Source organism: Microcaecilia unicolor, chromosome 9, assembly GCF_901765095.1.
Source record: "Microcaecilia unicolor chromosome 9, aMicUni1.1, whole genome shotgun sequence".
NCBI lineage: Eukaryota > Metazoa > Chordata > Amphibia > Gymnophiona > Siphonopidae > Microcaecilia > Microcaecilia unicolor.
Genome location: NC_044039.1, coordinates 49749207 through 49770237, shown reverse-complemented (window position 1 = coordinate 49770237; position 21031 = coordinate 49749207). Strand labels below are relative to the sequence as shown.

Genomic DNA, 21031 nt, shown 5'->3' with positions numbered 1-21031 from the left:
GTTCCCACCCTATCTAGGGATTGCTTTGATACATCCCATTCGTAATGGATTCATCTGCTGCTGATGACAAGGGAAAATTAGGTTCTTACCTTGGTAATTTTCTTTCCTTTAGTCACAGCAGATGAATCCATGATCCCTCCCTGATTGACTCTGTTTTGTGTTCAGTTTTTCCTGCAGACATGCTCCCTCATTGGGAGAAGTTGGAAAACAGTCTTCATGACTTCTGTTCTTCTACAGGAGGTTGAGTTCGTCCCTCCTTTGTGTTATTGTTCCTGTTCTGGGGCGTTCGTTCACTGTGAGGAAAGTTCATGTTTTGCTACTTTGCGGTTTAACACTGCTTTGGAAGCTTCAAAATACTGAAAGGCAGATGGAGCTAGCTGTCCTAGAGGTACTATGGTTTTCAGTGTTCTCTGTCTCCCCCTGCTGGTAGGTGGACACAACCCATTCATAATGGATTCATCTGCTGTGACTAAAGGAAAGAAAATTACCAAGGTAAGAACCTAACTTTCCCATACTGAAACCGGGGCGTCCTGAGGATTAGGCAAACTCCTATCTCGCTTTTAATTATTTATTTATTCGATTTTCATTTTACAAGTATACAAACCTGTTTTAAGAAAAATTGGAAAATTGAGGTTACAATATTTTAGGAAAATCTATTATCCTCATAAACGTTCCTCAAACCAATATAAGTCCACATTAAAGGAGTTCAAAAATAAAATACTGTTGAAGCAATTAAACAAGTAATTATCATATAAAGAGAGCGAGCGGACGCATATTTGTCGTTTATATTATCAAATGTTATTACTAGTTGGAAGAGCTATTCCAACTGTCCTAGATGTTATAAAAGTTTCGAGTTGGGAGGGATCAAAGAACACAAATTTTTCGGATTGGTAGGAGACTAAGCACTTGCAGGGGAATTTCAGGAAAAAAGTTGCTCCCAATTTAATCACTCCTTGCTTCTTCTGTAAGAATTTTTTTCGGCGCAGCTGTTTCCCTTGATACATCCGGAAAAATATTAATTTTCAAACCCTTAAAAAGCTTTGCAGAATTTTTATAGAATAGTCTTAATATCCAAAGTTTATCGGTGACAAAGCCACCGTAACCACCAGGGTAGCAGGTACTACTTGTTCTGTATCTGACATCTCTAATAGAGCAGATACATCCAGGGGTTGATTTTCTAATTGTTGATTCCTGGGTGGAAGATAAAACACTTGTGTAAAAGGAGGTATATTCTCCTCCTTTATTTAGAGAGTCTCTTTAAGGTATAATTTTAACATCTCTTTAGGAGCCATAGTAGTCAAATAGGGAAAATTGACAAACCGAAGTTTGTTACTTCTAGAGAAGTTTTCCATTCTCTGCTTTTCGTCTTAAATAAATCTTTTAACACTGTATTTTGAACTTCTTGTAGTTGTTGTATTTCTTTAGCCAGTTGACCTGTGAATTCAATTGCTTAACTTTATCTTCCACACTGTCAACATCTTGCTTAATTTTCTGTATCTGGGGTATTAAGGCTTTGCCCAAATCCATTATAAGTGTCCAAAGGCAATCAAGTGTTACTTCAGGAGGTTTAAATTGCGAAACTGCAAATGAAAAGGCTCCTACCTCCGTTGCGGTTGTTGTAAAGCAATACCTGCCCCACGCCTTCATGTTCTTCACTTACCCCCAACGTCCCTTCCACTACTTCCCCTTCTGGGGTTAGGCTCGGTGACGCCGTTTCTGAGGGGGCAAGCCCGCGAGGTACTGGAGGAGGAGGAGGCGTTCGAGCGTCGGGGCTCAATGAGACTTCCAGCTCTAGTGTATCCTGCATGCCTTCAACTGCCGCAGGAGACAACAGCGAGCTGCCCACCAGCGTACTAGTGACCTGAGCCCGCTGCAAGAAAGAATCAAGAGGGCCACTTTGAGTTGGGGTTCCAAGTCGCTGGGGGACTACGGCTGCGGCTTTCCCCCTTCTCTTTGGCATTCTGAGGTAAGACTATGGCGAAAAATCACCAAAGCCACTAAAGAGAAGAATTCCACAGGAGCTCCAAAGAATGCGTCTGTCCTACTCGGCGGCCATTTTGAACTCCCCCATCTCGCTTGTAAATGTAGATCTTAAGATCCTAGCGAAAATATTAGCAAATCGCCTATCTAGGCTACTTCCTATATTGATAGGAGTAGAACAGGTGGGGGTTTGTCAAGTCGCGTCAGGCAGTGGGGAATGTTCGCTGTTTATTAGCCATGGCATACTGCCAACAGGCCCCAAAACACCAGCCCTGTTAATTAGCCTGGATGCGGAAAAAGCTTTTGACAAAGTGGGCTGTGATTATTTATTTGGCATACTTTGCTTTATGGGATTTCAGGGATGGTTTTATAATGCAATACAGGCCTTGTACAAGGACCCTGAGGCTTCAATATTAATAAATGGAGTGCATGCAGCCCCGTTCCCACCACAGCGAGGCACACTTCAGGGCTGCCCGCTATATCCCTTTTGTTATCTCGATGGAGCCTCTATTGCGGGCCCTGAAACTGGCAGGGGATATTGCTGGAGTGGAGGTGGGCAGGGAGATAGTGAAGGCTTTGGCATTTGCAGATGATTTGATGGTGATAACAAGGAATCCTGAACACTCACTAGTTAAGTTGCTGGAGATAATAGTCAATTTTGGGGATTTACATTAAATCTTCAAGAATCCCAAGGTGGGAATGGTTGTTGGAGGGGAGGTTTCCCGTTGTCTCGGGCAGGAGACACCTTAAGTATTTTGGGGGTGTATCTCCCACAAGATCTGGCTCAACTATGTGTAAATAATGTTTCCAAATTGCTTATAGATACCTGCAATAGGTTACAAGTGTGGCAGGAGTATCCATTGTCATTGTTAGGTAGAATAGCTTTATAGAACATGTTGATTATTCCCAAGTGGCTATATGTTTTTCAAACTTTACCATTATATCTCAAACAAAAAGATGAAATAAAATTAAACAAATACAATGCTTTTTACGGCGGGGAAGAAAGCGAGACTGCCTCTAAGCATTTTACAAGTACTAACTGAATATGGTGGATTGGGCCTTTTAAGCCTACATCATCTTACTATAGCCAGTGGTGTATGAGGCACATCACAGATTGGTTTTGCTCCCCATCAGATTTTTCAGCCACAACAATTGAAATTACACTAACTCAAAATATTTATTTTAGTTGTTTATTACATACTGGGGGCGGGAGCATACCCCCAGTGCTGCGATCTACCTCAGTTTTTCCAACAGCTAAGACAGTATGGCGATGGATTTGCAGACACCATCATTTCTCAGCAAGGACTACTCCATATATAACTATTTGTGATAACCTATCTTTTCCCCCTGGAGTACTTGTCAAAACATTTTGCAGATAGCAGCAGAAGGGACTGGTTTACTTGACACATGTCTTGACGGAGGAGGGACAGCTTAAGCCCTTTGCAGAATTGCAAAAGGAATTTTTCCTGCCACCGGCAGATAATTTTCACTATCATCAGTTAAAACATTACGTTGTCAGCCTGCCCTGGGGGAGTCCTTGATGGAGGATGTGCAAGAGGAATTGGCTTCAGCATTTTCCCTGGGTTCACAACAGAAATATACATCAAATGCATATAAGGGATACTGCACTTGAATTAGACTTTCTTAGGTTTGCCCAATTATGGAGTGCGTATCTGGGGATATCTCTCTCAACGGGAATGTTCAAGGCCCATGTGCTATCTCTGCGCAGGACTTCCATGATAACAGCCCATTGGAAACTCCAATATAAAGTTTGCTTTGCGCATGTTCATTTCCCCACAGCGGGCCTTTCATTTGGGAATGTCGCCGGATGGAGCATGCATGAAGTGTGGCGCGCAGGGTGTACTATTGGGTCATATGTTCTGGTCTTGCCTGAAAATATCCATCTTTTGGGAAAACCTCCTAAAACAGATTTCGAGAATATGGACAACCAGTTGCATTACGATCCTTTGCTGCTGTTCTGGCATCCCCACCTGGTGCTGCCAGGATTTTGAGATTTTGCTTTACGAACTATCATTATAGCCAAGAAAGTGATACTCTCCAATCGCACTCCATCAATCCAGCAATGGTGGAGCCAAATGATGCATTTGATGAGATTGGAAAGATTGGCAGTGGATAATAAATCAACCATTAAATATCTACTCTTTCAGCGCAGATGGTCTCCTTTCCAGATGACTCTTACTCCTGCTGGAAAAGGACTTTTGTTAAATATGTAATCATTGGTAATGTTATCTCTAGCGACAATGTTCTGTTACTGTGAAAGGTGGTTTTGAGGGTGGAGAGGGAGGGTAGGACGGAATAGGGAGTGGGGTCGGGGTTAGTATATAATTTTGTCGATCTTTATCTTTTGCATTGTGTATACTGTGACATTTAATAAAAAGATGTGAAACACATAAAGGTATTCCACTCAATCATTTCATTTAATCCCCATTGTGTAGCTCTTCCCAGTATTGCTCGCGAACAGCAAGACGGTGGCTACGATCGCCTCCAACCACCGAATCTCTGACTTGTTTATTTTATTAGGATTTATTTACCGCCTTTTTTAAAGAATTCACTCAAGGCAATGTACTGTAAGAATAAATCAAATATAAATGATAGACAATTACAGCAGTAAAAATATTCTAATAGCAATACAAAGTATGGCCCTGCGTGAAAGCAATACAGAGTCCTTATTGAAAAAATAATGGAACTGTAAGATGTACCAATGTTTCCATATGTGTGCTTCTTCAACAAGTCAGAGAATCAGTAGTTGGAGGCGATCGGGGCCACCATCTTACTATTCACAAGCAATATTGGATACATTGAGAGCAACTACACAATGGGGATTAAATGAAATGATCGAGTGCAATACCATTTATTTAAATACTTGATTTATTTTAAGAATGCATAGGTTTGATCTAAGTATGGCATAGTATACTACTTGCAATGTCAGCACAATGCGTATTAGAACATTTTAATAAACAGCTTGGGTATAAACAAAGATGGAACATATAGATAGGGAAGAGAGTAAGAGGAGTTAGAAAATAAGGTGACTGGTTTTAAAGAAAGTTGCACACGAGGTCAGAGAGATGATGATTAAATGTTATCTCAGCTAGGGTAGGAGTAGATAAACATTTTCTGCTGCAGTATATGTAGCCTGTTTCTCTCCTTGTGTGTGAGAGAGGAAGAAGTTAAAGTTACTTCTTCCATTAAAGGCCTGGTTAAAGAGCCAAGCTTTCACCTACTTCCTGAAGTAGATAGTCTTAAGTGGAGCCTTTCAGGGAGTGCATTCCAGAGTGTGGGGGTTACTCTGGAGAAGGCTCTTTTGCGGGTATCACATTGTGTAATGTCTTTTGGAGAGAGTGTGGTTAGGGAGGACCTTAGTTTCCTTGGAGATATGTAGAGGGTCATCCTGTTCTTCAAGAACTCGGGGCCATTTCCTTTAAGGGCCTTGAAGATCAGACATGGAATTTTAAATTTAGCCCTTTATTGTATTGGTAGCCAATGAAGTTTTTGCAAAAATGGTGTGATGTGGTCACATCGCTTGCAACCTTCTATCAGTCTTGCTGCAGCATTCTGAATCAATTGGAGCTGGTGCAAATCCTTTGTAGTCAGATCATTGTAGAGTGCATTACAGTAATCGAGTCCTGATGTTAGCCCAGTTGTGCATGATATAACATTTTCCTTCTCGATGTAAAGAAAGAGGCAGCATAGTTGTTGCAAATAGTAGAAGCAGCTCTTGAAGGTTGCTTGGATTTGGGGAATCAGAGTTTGTGTTGAATCTAACTGTATTCCAAGGTTCCTGACTTGTGATTTGAAGGGAAATTCGTACTTTTCCAAAAGAAATTTTGATGTCACAGATGTATCCACTTACGTTAGGGACTCAGAAAAGCTCTGTTTTACTTAGGTTAATGCAAAGTTTGTTGTGTTTAGCCTATTCTTGATGTTTGACAGATAATCAGTTTATTCAGGACTGTAGGTAAGTCAGGTTCAATGGTTATGAGTAGCTTCACATCTGTGTAGATGTAGAATTGTGTGTCCATTGACCGAATCAGCTCGGCTAGTAGTTTGAGGTAGATATTGAACAGAATGGGTGACAGTATCGATCCTTGTGGTACCCCACAAGTCACTGCCAATGGTGGCAATGAGGTGCTGCCAGACATATGGATTGTTGCCTGTCTGATAGATAAGATCTGAGCCATGCGAGTACTGTCACTTTGATACCTGTTTCTGCCAGTCATGCTAGCATGATATCATTATCCACAATGTCATAGACTTCTGAGAAATCTAACAGTACTAACACCGAGACAAATCCCCTCTCAGTTTCTGTGAAGATCATCTAGTAGGGATACAAGGACAGTTTTGGTTCCATAACAGGTCTGAATCCAGATTGACATGGATCTAGTCAGTTTCTCTCTTCTAGCAAATCATTGACTTGAACACACAAATCATTGGATCTGACCAAACTATTCCCCACTTCCAAAAAAAAATGTTGTAAAAGAGGAGTGGTCATGGTGGCAGTATGTGGATATGTTCAGATAATCTGGTTTTGATTTTCCTTATGGTACGAACTACATAGATCAATTGACGAGGACATATGATGTAAACTTCATACGTTGAATCACATGTGGTCACAGTTTTTAAAATATATTGTTGATGTGTTGTAAGGTCTCCACCACTGGGAGACTCTTGGAAAAGTCTCCTGCACCAGGAGACTCTTGAGTCCCTCGGCCCTATAGCTGAGCTGTGTGCTGTAATCCACTGCTAAAGAGCACAAGGCAATCCACAAGGTCAGATCATTATACTTTATTGTAATCCCTCTGTGTCAACTGCTCCTTCAAAGGTAGTTCCCACCACAGTATTTCTCAAGAAGCATAGCAGTTCAACAGCATAGTATTCAAAACAAATAAAACCCCAAAAGGTTCCAAAATCTCATCAGTTCATATAAAGCAGTTATGCAAAGCAATTCTTCAAACAAAGTAGCTCAAAAAGGGCTGAAACTCCAAGCAGTTCATGTATAGCAGGTATGCAAAGTAATTCTCCAAACACGGTAGCTCCAGAAAGGGTTCAAACCCTCCCCAACAGTTCATGTCAGCAGTTAGGCAAAACAATTCCCCAAACACAGCAGTTAAGAAAGGGTTCAAACTCCCAGCAGTTCATGTCAGTTATGCAAAGTAATTCTTCAAACACGGTAGATCAAAAAGGGTTCAAATTCCCCAGCAGTTCATGTAAGCAGTTATGCCCAAAACCACCACTCCTCTCTCCCTTTCAAAAGATATCAACCTAGGGAGAGTGGCAAGGGTCCCTCCCCAACCAGGCCAGCATTATACCCTGACCACCACCCGCTTGACCCTTCTGTGGTAAACCTGTTCTCTCAGCTCCCCTCATGGGATAGCCACCTTTTCCCTTCTATTAGGCTCTCCTCCCGAGCAGCCCTCTCCTGTTTCTCCTCGTTTGCTGCTCTGACTAAACTGGAAGGAATCTCCATCGGCTCTTCTTACTCTAGTTCCTCCCCCTTTTCTTTCCCTTGCCAGTCCATAGGTTCCTCTCCACACCCATTGCTCAGCTGCTCTCCATTTGCTTGATTGGGCAGGTTCAGAACTCCTTCCCTCATCCTGGCTCTCTGGGACAGGTTTTTCCAACTCCCTTCTCTTGCCCTTCTCCTGACCTTCTCTGGGGGCTGTTGGGGATTGAAGACCCTGTTTCTACCATGGGACCTACTCAGGGGCTGCTGGGAATTGTAGTCTTTTCCCTTTTCTCCAATCCCCCAGAGGAAAAGACTCCTTCCTTTCTCTGTCCGGAGTTGCTTAACAAAAAGATATATTACAGTAGTTCATAATCTGATTGTATAGGAGTGTTTGCTGGGCTGCAGTATCCAGATAAGGACAAAAGGACCAGAACAAGTAGCAAACCACATTTGACACTTATCAATCAAACATTAAATACAATTTATACCCAAGTTACTAAAAGGACTCAGCTTGAGGAATCTGAATACCAACTAATAATGTTAGAGCTAGTAGGGGAAGTTGTCTGTTAACAGTGATCCAACATGCAGTGGACTTAGAAAAGTTATGGATCGACCGATTTCTATGTAACCAAGAATAGACAGGGTCAAGACATAACTAAAATGACAAAAGATCTGGGCGGAAAGAATCAGTACATGTGAATACTTACATGCATGAATGTAACTGCGCTAAGCGGTATTCTACAAGCTTAGTGCACAGTTTGCAAGGGGGGCATACACCTGGGCATGGGCAAGTCCCACACATAACACATGTAATTTATAGATGTTATAAATTACATGCTGAAGTGCAACATTTACACTAGCAAGTGTTATGTCTGCCTTTACATGGTGTAAGTGAAAGGCTAAAGCGGCTAGGGCTCTTCAGCTTGGACAAAAGGCGGCTGAGAGGAGATATGATAGAGGTCTATAAAACAAATGAGTGGAGTTGAATGGGTAGATGTGAAGCGTCTGTTCACGCTTTCCAAAAATACTAGGACTAGGGGTCATGCGATGAAGCTACAATGTAGTAAATTTAAAATAAATTTGAGAAACTTTTTCTTCACTCAACATGTAATTAAACTCTGGAATTCGTTGCCAGAGAATGTGGTAAAGGCAGGTAGCTTAGCGGAGTTTAAAAAAGGTTTGGGCGGCTTCCTAAAGGAAAAGTCCATAGACCGTTATTAAATGGACTTAGGGAAAATCCACTACTTCTGGAATAAGCAGTATAAAATGTTTTGTACTTTTTTGGGATCTTGCCAGGTATTTGTGACCTGGATTGGCCACTGTTGGAAACAGGACGCTGGGCTCGATGGGCCTTTGATCTTTCCCAGTATGGCAATACTTGTATACTTATGTACCCAGTCTCTCTCCCTCTCGAACCTCCTCGTTCCTCCATGTGCCTTCATTCTCCCTCTCACCCTCATATTCCTCGCAGTGTCCACTGAGTGATATCAAAAGAGGTAACACAATAAATCTTCCACATGGATGATGATGCCTACAATTAGATTCATTCACTTGACCAACTACAGATGTTACTATCTGATCCCTTATGTTTCTGCCCTGCATGAAAGCAATACAGAGTCCTTATTGAAACACAAAATACAACTGTAAGATGTGCCAGTATTTCCATATACTGTGTGCTCCTGGAACAAGTCAGAGAATCGGTGGTTGGAGGCAATCGGGGCCACCGTCTTTGTTAGAGTGTACAGCGCTGCGTAACCCTGGATACATTATTTGAGAGCAGCTACACAATGGGGATTAAATGAAATGATTGAGTGCAATGCCATTTATTTAAATGATTTATTTAAAGAATGCATAGGTTTGATCTATAAAGTTATATTTGACATCACCACGTTACTATCATTCTTGGTCACATGATTTATGGTGGCATTTAAGAAGGCATTCCATGAGCAAGTTCGGTAAGCCCTTGTTTTATAGATTATCATTGTTCAGCAGTACGTCAATATGGCTGGTTGTGTGGCAATTTGGACCGCTAATGTAGGTCTCTGAGGAAGGAGCCAAAACGGGGTGCTGGACCACGGTGTCTGCCATTTACCAGGAATACAGATAAGTGATTGATTGTAGTTTGCATGAACTAAGAACCATAAGTATTGCCATACTAGGACAGACCAAACCCAGCATCCCGTTTCCAACTGTGGCCATTCCAGGTACAAGTACCTGGCAAGATCCCAAAACAGTACAATACATTTTATGCTGCTTATCTTAGAAATAAGCAGTGGATTTTCCCCCGTCCATTTTAATAATGGTTTGTGGACACTACTTTTAGGAAGCTACCCAAACCTCTTTTTTTTTTTTTTTTTAACCCTGTTAAGCTAGCTGCTTTTGCTACATTTTTTGGCAATGAATTCCAGAGTTTAATTACACACTGTGTGAAGAAATATTTTCTCCTATTCATTTTAAATTTACTACTTTGTAAATTCATTGGGTGCTCCCTAGCCCTAGTATTTTTGGAAAGAGTAAACAAGTGATTCACGTCTACCCGTTCCACTCCACTCATTATTTTATAGACCTCTATCATATCTCCCCTCAGCCTTCTTTTCTCCAAGCTGCAGAGCCCTAGCTGCTTTAGCCTTTCCTCATAGGGAAGTTGTCCCATCCCCTTTATCATTTTCGTCACCCTTCTCTGTTCACAGTATTGAATCTTTTCATCTATTGAGCATTGTGGAACTATAATTTTTTTTTTTAAGTATACGGCACTCAAGTGAGGCACACATTATTAAAAGTTAAAAAGTTTCAAAAAAATCATTAACACTTTATTGGAGGAGCTTGTTGATGTGTGCAGCATTTAAATAAATGATTGGAGCTTTTGCTCAATTGTTTACAGACTTTATGAATGGTTGGGTGTCTGTGAACACTAGTACCATCATTTATGAATTTCATTGATAAGCTCCTCTAATATTTTTACATGCTGCTGCCTTCAATGTTTTAGTATACTTTTAAGTTTGAGGAGGTTTTTTGAATGGTGTATCTATATTTTCCTCGCTATGGATGTATTTTGGTTGATAAATCTGGAGCAATTTCTGCATTAAACCTAAATTATGATAAACATGTCCCTGTTCTCAAACTTGGTTATATATTATTCTACTATTACCCTTGGTGTTCAGGCATTGCAGATGTGTATAGATGTATGTAGGCTCATATTGGTAGGCTGGAGTCCAGCCTATAAAGATGATACAGGAGACAAAAACATGTTTCATATATTAAGGGTGATGAGAAACTGTTTTCCTTCCTGTTTGTTGATGCTTCTATCCATACTGCTCTTCTGTGTTTCCCAGGGTCTATTATTACACTTTTCAATGGAGAGTGATTGTACAGACCAATAATGAGGACCAGCCCTTGCAGGCCCTTGATTCTCAGAAGACGGAAGATACCTCTTCCCCTGCGAGATGCTCCTATCACAGACCAGGCTGCAGCTAATAACCAGCTGGATAGGGTGCAGAAAGAGGCATCCAGTCATGAGCCTAGCAGTGAAAGAACAGATGTCGGCCCTCAGAAGTTTCCAGCTGGGATAAAGATAGTCAACCACCCTACCATGCCCAACACACAGGTGGTGATAATACCAAAACGTGCAGATATCCAAAGCATCATCGAAGCCCTGACTGCGAAGGGCAAAGAGAGTGGCACCAGTGGGCCCAACAAATTCATATTAATCAGCTGCAGTGGCACCCCCAAATCCATATGCCCATCAGTATCTCAGTATTCTTCCCAAACAGACCACGCCAACACTGATGAAGATGATGCAGAAGGAGTAAGTAGTCAAGGAGAGAAGAGTACGGGGCAGGATCCTGAAGATATGAAAGAGACCGGACAGTGGCCATCAGAAACTCATTTTGTGCCAGAATCTACCGTAGGATATAAAGATCAGAGCAGTACGTAAGATTCATGATAAAATATCACATACTGAGAGGGGAGGTAGTGTGGGATCTTTTAAATACTTGTTGTGGTATACCTAGCACTAAACATTTTGGTTAGCCAAATACTGATCATTACAGGAGAAACATTTCACCAAAAACATGTGTTGTATGTACCTATTGGCATGCAGACTTCAACTTTAGTCTCTTTGTGATAACATATTCAACCATAACTTCTTACGTTGGATGCAGAATTTGAGCTAGTGATAAATTGACAGTGCCATTATTACTCTTATTGGCATTGACCTTTGGTGCCTGTTGAGCACTATTGGTTAGTTTAGTTCTGAGGAAATTTGGTGGGGGATGGTTTGAGTGAGAAGGGAAAATAGATCCTGCCTTCGTGTCCTGTCCAGACCATTGGGGCTGGTTATGTCCATCGACAAGCAGATGGTGACAGAAAAAGAAAGTAGTCCTTGTGATTCGCCCCTTAAGGTTATTGTGCAGTCATAGAATGTTTTCTATCTCCAAGTGAATAGTGGACAAACCATGTAACTCCTCCTTGGTGCTCTTATCCAGCAAGTGTCTGGGTGCCAGTAGAGCAGGGGCTTTCAGGCTAATCCAATTTAGTTCTCCTTGGAATTTAAGCCTCAAGGCGTACTGGGTGATGCCGAGTCCCCCTCTCCCCCTTCTTGGTGCTGTGAGTCAAACTTTTTTATGGCATAAATTGTTCATTATTTTTTTTTGTATTGAGTAAGATTCGGTCTTCAGTCATGGGGTAAGTAATGCCTTTTTCTGCTTTACTCTATTAGGTAGTTTCTTCTGTCTTTTCCCTTAACGGTTGAGAAAATGGTAGGAATCACTTCACCCAGGTGAACTTTTATCAGGCTCTCTTTGTGATAGAGCATATTTTTGTCTCCTAGACGATGGAGCACTTCACAGAAATTTGTTGCTGGCTTGGTATTTCTTTAGGCCAGTGCCTTTTATTCCCCCACCCCCACCACCACTACTATTTTTGAGATTTGAAAATATGTGGCTATATTGATGCTGGTACCGGTCCTGCTGGGCAATATGATTTCTGAGGGAGCCTTGGTATTGGTTGCTGCTTGTTATTCCTCCTTCGGGTAAATGTTTGCAAGCCTTTGCTGTCCTCGGTTACATGAAATAGCTTGTTGGGGCTGTTTCATTTCTCGGCATCGGCTCATTCTGTTGTAAACAGTAGCCTAGTGGTTAGTGCAGTGGACTTTGATTCTGGGGAACTGAGTTCGATTCCCACTGCAGCTCCTTGTGACTCTGGGAAAGTCACTTAACCCTCCATTGCCCCTGGTACAAAATAAGTACCTGAATATATGTAAACCGCTTTGAATGTAGTTGCAAAAACCTCAGAAAGACGGTATAGCAAGTCCCATTTCCCTTCCCTTCCCTGTTTACCCTGCTAGACACAGTCATTTTGGTGGCCGTTAGTCGACTTTCTCCAGCTTGGTTTGGATCTCTCCTCTATCGGTTCTCCCTTGTATTTCTATCTAAGTCAGGGTAGGCTGAGGAGTAGTATTATATGGCTATCTGCAGCTTGTCTCTCCGCCTTAGGCAGTAGACATAAAATTAAAAATTGTTCGGATTCTGTAAGTTCTCAGCTGATTCCAGCCTGTGGGTATGTGGAAGTACAACACAACTCTGCAGCTTTCTGGTAGTCTCCCATTCAGTGATTAGCTGAAATCATATTGCTGTACAGTGATACCTCAGTTTTCGTCGATAATCCGTCCGAAAAAATCGGCGAAATCCGAAACTGACAAACTGAGGCAATTATTTCCATATGAATAAAAACACTGGAAAGCAATGGAATTGTTTGGCTAGACGCGCGGGGTGATGCTCACACAATGAGAAACAACGCCACACTGAGCAGGAAAACGCGTTTTCGCAAAATTAGCAACGTGGGCACGCCGACAAAATCCGAGACACATTTTTCGCGAAAAAAATCGACGATAACCGAAGTCAACGAAAACTGAGGTGTTACTGTATATCTTTACCATTGGCTCTGCATTCCTTAGCAGGGTTCAGGCAGCCCATTGAACAGAACACAGATTCTGGTATCTGTAGTTGACTCTGTTGTGTTTGTGAGCCCTTGGACCTAGGCCTAAGGCAGACTGAGCCCAGGCGAGTACAGAGACAAAAGGCTACGAAGCCCAGCACGCTCAAGGAGACCAGAGAGCACCCCCTGAAACAAAAGATAGAATACTCGTACAGGCCGCAAGGCCAAACTGGAGCCCAAACAAACAAGGAAGGGAAAAGAAACAGAATAAAGTCCCAGAAGGGAATACTAATTTGGCCAGTCACAAGACCAAACACACAGGTATAAATATTACCAACAAGAGGAAAATAGAAGGTAAAAGGGAAACCACACAGAGAGGCAGCTCAGGGCTGTGACAGACAGCCTAAATGGAAGAGCTAGCAGTCGACGCTTGGGCTCGGGTGGACCAGCAGGCACGCAGGTGGGCCAGCAGGTATGCAAATCTGCAGATTGTAGCTCTGCAGTCTGCTGCATCTCCCTATGCCGACATCGTTAACTGAGTGTGTGTGTGGTTGCTCGCTTCAGGTCTCAGGGAGACATAGAGGGGCATAATCGAACGTCGCCGGCGATCTATTTTGGCAGCGGTGCTACAGCTGGCCGGAACTATGTTATCGAAAAAGATGGCCAGCCATCTTTTTTTTCAATAATACAGTGTAGCCCAGCCAAATGCCAGAGTTCGCCGGGTTTGAGATGGCTGGTGGTGTTTTTCAGCGATAATGGAAAAAAATGCAGGCGATCTCAAACCCGGCAAAATCCAAGGCATTTGGTCATGGGAGGAGCCAGCATTTGTAGTGCACTGGTCCCCCTGACATGCCAGGACACCAACCGGGCACCCTAGGGGGCACTTCTAAAAATGTTAGAAAAATATACAAATAGCTCCCTTTGGGTGCTGAGCCCCCCCCAAATCCCCCCCAAACCCACTCCCCACAACTCTACACCACTACCATAGCCCTTTATGGGTGAAGAGAGGCACCTACATGTGGGTACAGTGGGTTTTGGGGGGGGTGGTTTGGAGGGCTCAACACTTAGCACCACAAGTGTAACAGGTAGGGGGGGGTGGACCTGGGTCTGCCTGCCTGAAGTGCACTGCACCCATTAAAAACTGCTCCAGGGACTTGCATATTGCTGTCAGGGAGCTGGGTATGACATTTGAGCTGGCATAGAGGCTGGTAAAAAAAAAAGGTTTTTATTTTTATTTGTTTAGTGTGGGAGGGGGTTGGTGACCACTGGGGGAGTATGGGGAGGTCATCCCCCATTCCCTCCGGTGGTCATCTGGTCAATTGGGGCACCTTTTTGAGGCTTGGTGGTGAAAAAGGACCAAGTAAACCCGGCGAAATACTGATTAATGCCGCTTTTTTTTTTCCATGCCAGCCCATGTCCTGCCTTCGCTTTGCCACCGACACACCCCCTTGAACTTTCACTGGCGCGGCAACCGGGAAAGCAGCGATGTCAAAAAAGCAGCTTTCGGTTATACCGATTTTCGCTGCTTTTGCGAGATCGCTGGCCATCTCCCGATTTATGTCAGAAGATCGCCGGCGATCACTTTCGAAAATAAGCCTAATAATAGACTGCAGAGCAAAATAATGTTTTTTCAGTGTTGGCAGCAGGCACACAGCCCCAGCTTGAGTAGGAAGGAGAAGACACTGTGGACAGTTTCATTTAATGTAAGAAATTTCCATTAAGGGGAATTAATAATTTTGGTTCTTCTATGCAGGTCTAAATTTTGTATTCTTATCCAATTTCGTTCTTTGCAAAAAAAATGATGATTTTTGTTCTAGATCTCCAGAATTAATAACCTAAAATGTTATATTTACCAGTACTTTAGATCAACGACAAAAAAAATTAAAGCCTAATATTAGTAGGAGTCTGAGTCGAAAGTCTGATGTGCAGACTCCACAGCCCTGCTACTAAGGTTATGGTAGGAAGTCTAAGGGCTTCAAAGTTCCAATCAGTCTTTTATCTGCTCCTTTGCTAACCAGTGTATTTGGCCTAGTGATTGCTCTCAGTTCAGTAAGCTATGGCATCCATTCGGTAGCATGGATTTTTACCCTCTCCGATGCTGTTTGCCTCAATCCTCTCAATTTCATCTCCGGTCACTTAGACCCTTCAGACTGGTCAAGAGCCTACCCTGTTTTTTCATTATGGTGTTTGTTTTCTTGTGTTTGAGCCTGAGTTTGCCTTGGGTGTTTACTAGTACGTATTTATTTATTTTTGTTACATTTGTACCCCGCACTTTCCCACTCATGGCAGGCTCAGTGCGGCTTACATGGAGCAATGGAGGGTTAAGTGACTTCCCCAGAGTCACAAGGAGCTGCCTGTGCCGGGAATCGAACTCACTTCCTCAGTTCCCCAGGACCAAAGTCCACCACCCTAACCACTAGGCCACTCCGTATGTGTACAATACCAGTCAAAAGATACCAGGCCTAGTTTCTGGTGGATGACTGGTGCAGGTCAGATCTCTGGTTGCACTCTGTCTGCAGAAGCACAGGTAATTTGGTGGAGGAGTCCAGGCATAGGGTTCTAGGGTGTTTCTTTCTTTATGCATTTCTTTTTCTGCTTGGTTATCGGTATACTGGCTGTTTGGGGTTCTGCACAGGACAGATATACAGTGTTCAAAGTCAGGTGTTCTCAGTCTCCCTCTACTGTTAGGCATGCATAACCCAAGCATCTTGACTGGTTTGGAGGGACTTGAGGAAAAGAAATTAGCAGGTAAGGCCTATTGTCACCTTAGGTTTGCCTGATACAATGCTTAGGCTTTTGCAACTTGCTTAGAACACTGCAGCCCATCTGATTTCTGGATGTGGACAATTTGGAGACAATTCTACAACTGGGAGCCTCCATGTAGGTGCCCCAAGGACGTGTAGTAGGATCCTTTTCCATAACAGATTTTAAGTGACTGGATCCATTATAGACTTAACCTAGCTTAACCTGAGATTGGCACGACTCACATTTAGATGCCCAGTGTTACCAGCCATGGAGCTGTCGTAAGTGCAGACACCTAGATGAGGTTTTCTGGTGCTGTGTCGCTCCCTTGCAAGTACACGCAAAGTAAGTGGGTATTTGCAGAATATACACGCCCTGCTAGTAGTAATGCAGGTACAAGCACACATACACGCTGAAATGCTAGCATTCTAAGCATTTACGTATGCGGCACCTAGATTATAGAGTTGCCCGTTTAATGCCGAGCTCTTCCATTCTGAGGGAGTTCCATTGGACAGCTGTAAAATATCACACACTACTTTTAATGTCTTCCTACTAGAAACCTTAGTTCTTCTTAGCAGTACTGTGGTTTATAAAACTTCGATGAGACAGTGTGCGTTTTCAGTATGACGTACTGGCTGTATAGAGAGAGGTGTGACCAGCAGAAGAAAGGGGGTGTTGATGCCCCTGTATAAATCATTGGTGAGGCCCCACCTAGAGTATTGTGTTCAGTTTTGGAGGCCGTATCTTGCTAAGAATGTAAAAAGAATTTAACCGGTGCAAAGAAAAGCTACGAGAATGGTATGGGATTTGCGTTACAAGACGTATGAGGAGAGACTTGCTGACCTGAACATGTATACTCTGGAGGAAAGGTGAAACGGGTGATTATGATACAGACGTCCAAATATTTGAAAGGTATTAATCCGCAAATGAACCTTTTCCGGAGATGCGAAGGCGGTAGAACAAGAGGGCATGAAATGAGATTGAAGGGGGGCAGACTCAAGAAAAATGTCAGGAAGTATTTTTTCACGGAGAGAGTAGTGGATGCTTGGAATGCCTTCCGCGGGAGGTGGTGGAAATGAAAACGTTAACGGAATTCAAACATGCGTGGGATAAACATAAAGGAATGCTGTTGAGAAGGAATGGATCCTAAGGAGCTTAGCCGAGATTGGGTGGCAGAGCCGGTGGCGGGAGGCAGGGATGGTGCAGGGCAGACTTATACGGTCTGTGCCAGAGGCGGGGATAGTGCTGGGCAGACTTATACGGTCTGTGCCCTGAAAAGGACAGGTACAAATCAAGGTAAGGTATACACAAAAAGAAGCACACATGAGTTTATCTTGTTGGGCAGACTGGATGGACCGTGCAGGTCTTTTTCTGTCGTCATCTACTATGTTGCTATGTATATGTTAAGGTCCCAGTATACCACATCCTGCTCAGTTCAGCTGAGTAGCATAGCGTCTTGGTTGCTGCATTTACCTATTATCTTCAGTAGCGCTGCTACTAAGGTGATTTTATTATCGATTGGCAGTCTTATTTGGTTGATTTCTTTTTCTGGGTGAGTCACTGATATTCACAGTCACTTCTGCGTGTTTTTTATTCGGCGAATTGTGTTTCTCAGCCACAATTCATGTAGTTTTCTAGTCCCATCCTATATGCTACATCCCCAGTGGTCTGGACTGGCCTGGTTAGGACATGAAGGAAGGAAACATTGTCTTATAATTTTCATTCCTTTAGTCCTACCAGACCCATCCAGAAGCCCACCCTGGCTATTTGTCTTTATAGCCTTGTTGTCGGAGTTCATTCTCCTAATTTGCCTGACTCTTCAACCTGTTGTCTCTCTTGACTCTGTGAAGAAACTGTATGTGAATACAGTATATGCCTGCCAGGATGCTGCCAGTATTCCTAAGGACAGCACTGTGAAACTGTACACAACTGGTGGGCGTGGAAATCATGAGCATCATTGCTTGGCTATTCAGCATACTAAACATTCTATGGCTGCATGATACCCTTAAGGGACGAATCACAATAACTACTTTCTTTTTCTGTCTCCATCTGCCAGTCGATAGGCCATTGGTCTGGTAGCACTAAAGGAAAGAAAATTAGTAGGTAAGGCATAATTTTTCCATCTTTAAGTATTAAATTTGAGAATCTGTTCTGGATACCTGCATTATACTAGCCCAAGGGCTTCTGACAGTTTTCTTTTGGAGCAAGGTCTCATGTTACTGCATGCTGCATCCTAGTAAATACACAGTGCGTATTTTTTTGTCTTGTCTGCTCTTTCTCAATTTTTTGACCCTGGAAGGAATTACAGATATAAAATGCAATTAAGGGTAAGGGATTTGCTATACCGCCTTTTTGTGATTCAAAGAAGTTTACAATTATTATATGCAGATACTTTCTCTGTCCCTAGGGAGATAGTGGAGGGTTAAGTGACTTGCCCAGAGTCACAAGGAGCTGCAGTGGGAATCAAACCCAATTCCCTGGGTTCTTAGCCCACTGTACTAACCACTAGGCTGCTACTGCATTCCATATGGTTCAGGTGTGGATTATTTTTCCATACAGATGATGATGAGGTATCTAATTGCATACTGGACGACAGTTTAACCAACATCCAGTGGCTGGGAAAAATGAGCTCAGACGGACTTGGGTCCTGCAGCATGAAGCAAGAGCTAGATGACAAAGAAAATGTATCTCCAGAGGAGGAGGGGACCAGAGTAAGTGTTCTATGTAAGCGAGAAGAGTCAAACATGTTTAGAGGTTAGAAATCAAATAAAAATAAATTAAGAAGAAAATCTATATGTGGTTCCGCAGATGATAAAACATTTAAGCACATAGGAAGATTTTAAAGTAAAAGTATTTCTCAAACTTACTATGTTATCATCAGATACTCCCTAGGACTTTGGTTTTATTTCTCACTGGTTTCCCTTGATTTCGCCTCCTGTAATGAGCTGGTATTCACTAATGAAGTAATAGTAAAGCTACATTTGCTGTGACAGGTAATGTTCTACTAATCTCAAACAGTACTAGCCCTCAATATTTTAATACCTGTAATTTTTCAGACAAGGAATCTGTGATCATTGTGGAGGAGGACAAGTAGAACAATGATGTAAGATGACTCCCATTAACACACTGCAAAGAGGATAGACCTAAGTGCTAATGACACTGTCATCATTGAAGAGTTTTACTTGAATGACAGGCATCCTAAGAAGCAGCATACAGCATACCTTATTCTTATTTCCTCTTTTGCCCACTGTGCTAATAAATTCACAGGACTTTTGCATTTTATTATGCAGAAAAGCAAATGCTTGCCTGATATCCAGTAACTTATTTTACTAATCGATGCCAAACTGCATTTGTCAACCCATTAAATCCTTCAGCAGTGTGATAGGCCAAGCAGGTCACACAACCTCATGTGCTGACAGAGGAGTGTTCATTCCAGCTGTGGAATTTTTTCAAGGTTGGCACCAAAAGCAGACACAATTCAAGGAGGCCATGTGATGCAAGCTGACTCATGAAAGAAGTAAGGCAAAGGTGGAAAAATTGTTCACAGAACTAAGGAACCAGCCAAAATTTGTAGGAGCAAGGAGAAATTCCTATTTCTTTTTGGTTTGGTATTTTTTTGCTCTCCTCTTTCTCTTCCAATTTTTTTTTTCTTTTCTCCAATCTTTCACCTCCACTTTGTCTCTTCTTAAGCCCAGCAGATTAATTTGCTATTTATCTTGTCTGTATGTGTTGGCCAGCACCATCTGTTAAATTCTAGGCACCCAACTGAGCGACTCCGGTGCGGACTATGATTGCTCCAGAGGTGATATAACGAGGAAGAGGGGACCCTCTTGGATGGAGGATTTCTAGAAACCTCAAATACACTACCTGAAATTTGGAACACTATAAATCCAGTGACAGGAAAGTTCAAGCTCTTCCAGATAGGCCATGTGTCAAGTGCTTCAGGCAGAAAGCCAAAACTGGGAAGACTTCTTAACCTGGGTTTTATTCTTGTGGTCTGAGCACAACCACCAATAGATCTTTATATACCATAGGCATCTTACTGCCTGGCTTCTAACAAAGACCTGATGTCTAGAAGTGAGATTCTTAAGCAAATATCTCTTCTAAATGGTTCAGATTTGCTAAACCATTTCTATAGAGCTGCTAGTGTGTGTGCCTTTGTACTTCCAAACTTTCCTGTTAATGGAGCTTTCAATCTAATCAAGACAAGACAAATGAGCAAATTTAATCTGTTTCTAGGCCAACTGCATGCAAAAATATCTTATGTGTATTTTGGGGGCTACTAGGACTGAAGTTGAGCTATTCATGACCTTCTCCCTGGCCCTGGTAGAAGTTATTGTGGTAGCTTGTAAAGAGCAACCTGCATGTGCATAAAAGACACATTTAAACATTGCTGATGTGCTTCATGAACATCTTGAGTGAAAAGAACTGAGAAAAGACTGCTGTACTCAAACTTCAAGTCAGCAAGGGCCTCAGGAGCCTGTAGAGTAGCAGCTATTACTGAATAACACAAAGAAACCACACTGAAACATTCCTGATTAGAACAAAATAAGCTAACACTAGTTGATAGAAGGAATGAAAGAAAAGATCCAGAAGCTGCCATGCCTTTGTAGCAAGGTCCCTCACTCTTACCCTTCAGATGACAAGGGTAAAGGAACTGAGGCAGTTGGTTTTATACGTAACGATAAACTAACAGTATGAAAATTTCAGGAGAGTTGTAGGTCTTGGGAGATGCTTTTCTCCATTAGGTCAGATAATCTGGCAAGTGCTTATCAGTATGACTGTTCTAACACCCAGAAGCATCCCAAGCCAGAACTGCACCCTGTGTGACATGCTTCCTAGCACCCTTGTCCTGCCTATGCACCACGACCATTGCAGGAGAGCCAATGGACAGGGAATGATTTTTGTGTC

At 42.5% G+C, this 21031-nt stretch overlaps 1 protein-coding gene across 4 annotated transcripts in view; it reads left to right on the top strand.

Annotated features, from left to right (window-relative positions):
• Positions 1-21031, top strand: part of FOXM1 (forkhead box M1) — a 133384-nt gene that overhangs the window by 82501 nt on the left and 29852 nt on the right. For all 4 annotated transcript variants that reach the window (XM_030213878.1, XM_030213879.1, XM_030213876.1 and 1 more), the window contains exons 3-4: positions 10777-11370; positions 18680-18831. In XM_030213878.1, the coding sequence (XP_030069738.1) occupies positions 10824-11370; positions 18680-18831 (699 nt within the window). In that variant the 5' untranslated portion in view covers positions 10777-10823. The remainder of the gene's footprint in view (positions 1-10776; positions 11371-18679; positions 18832-21031) is intronic.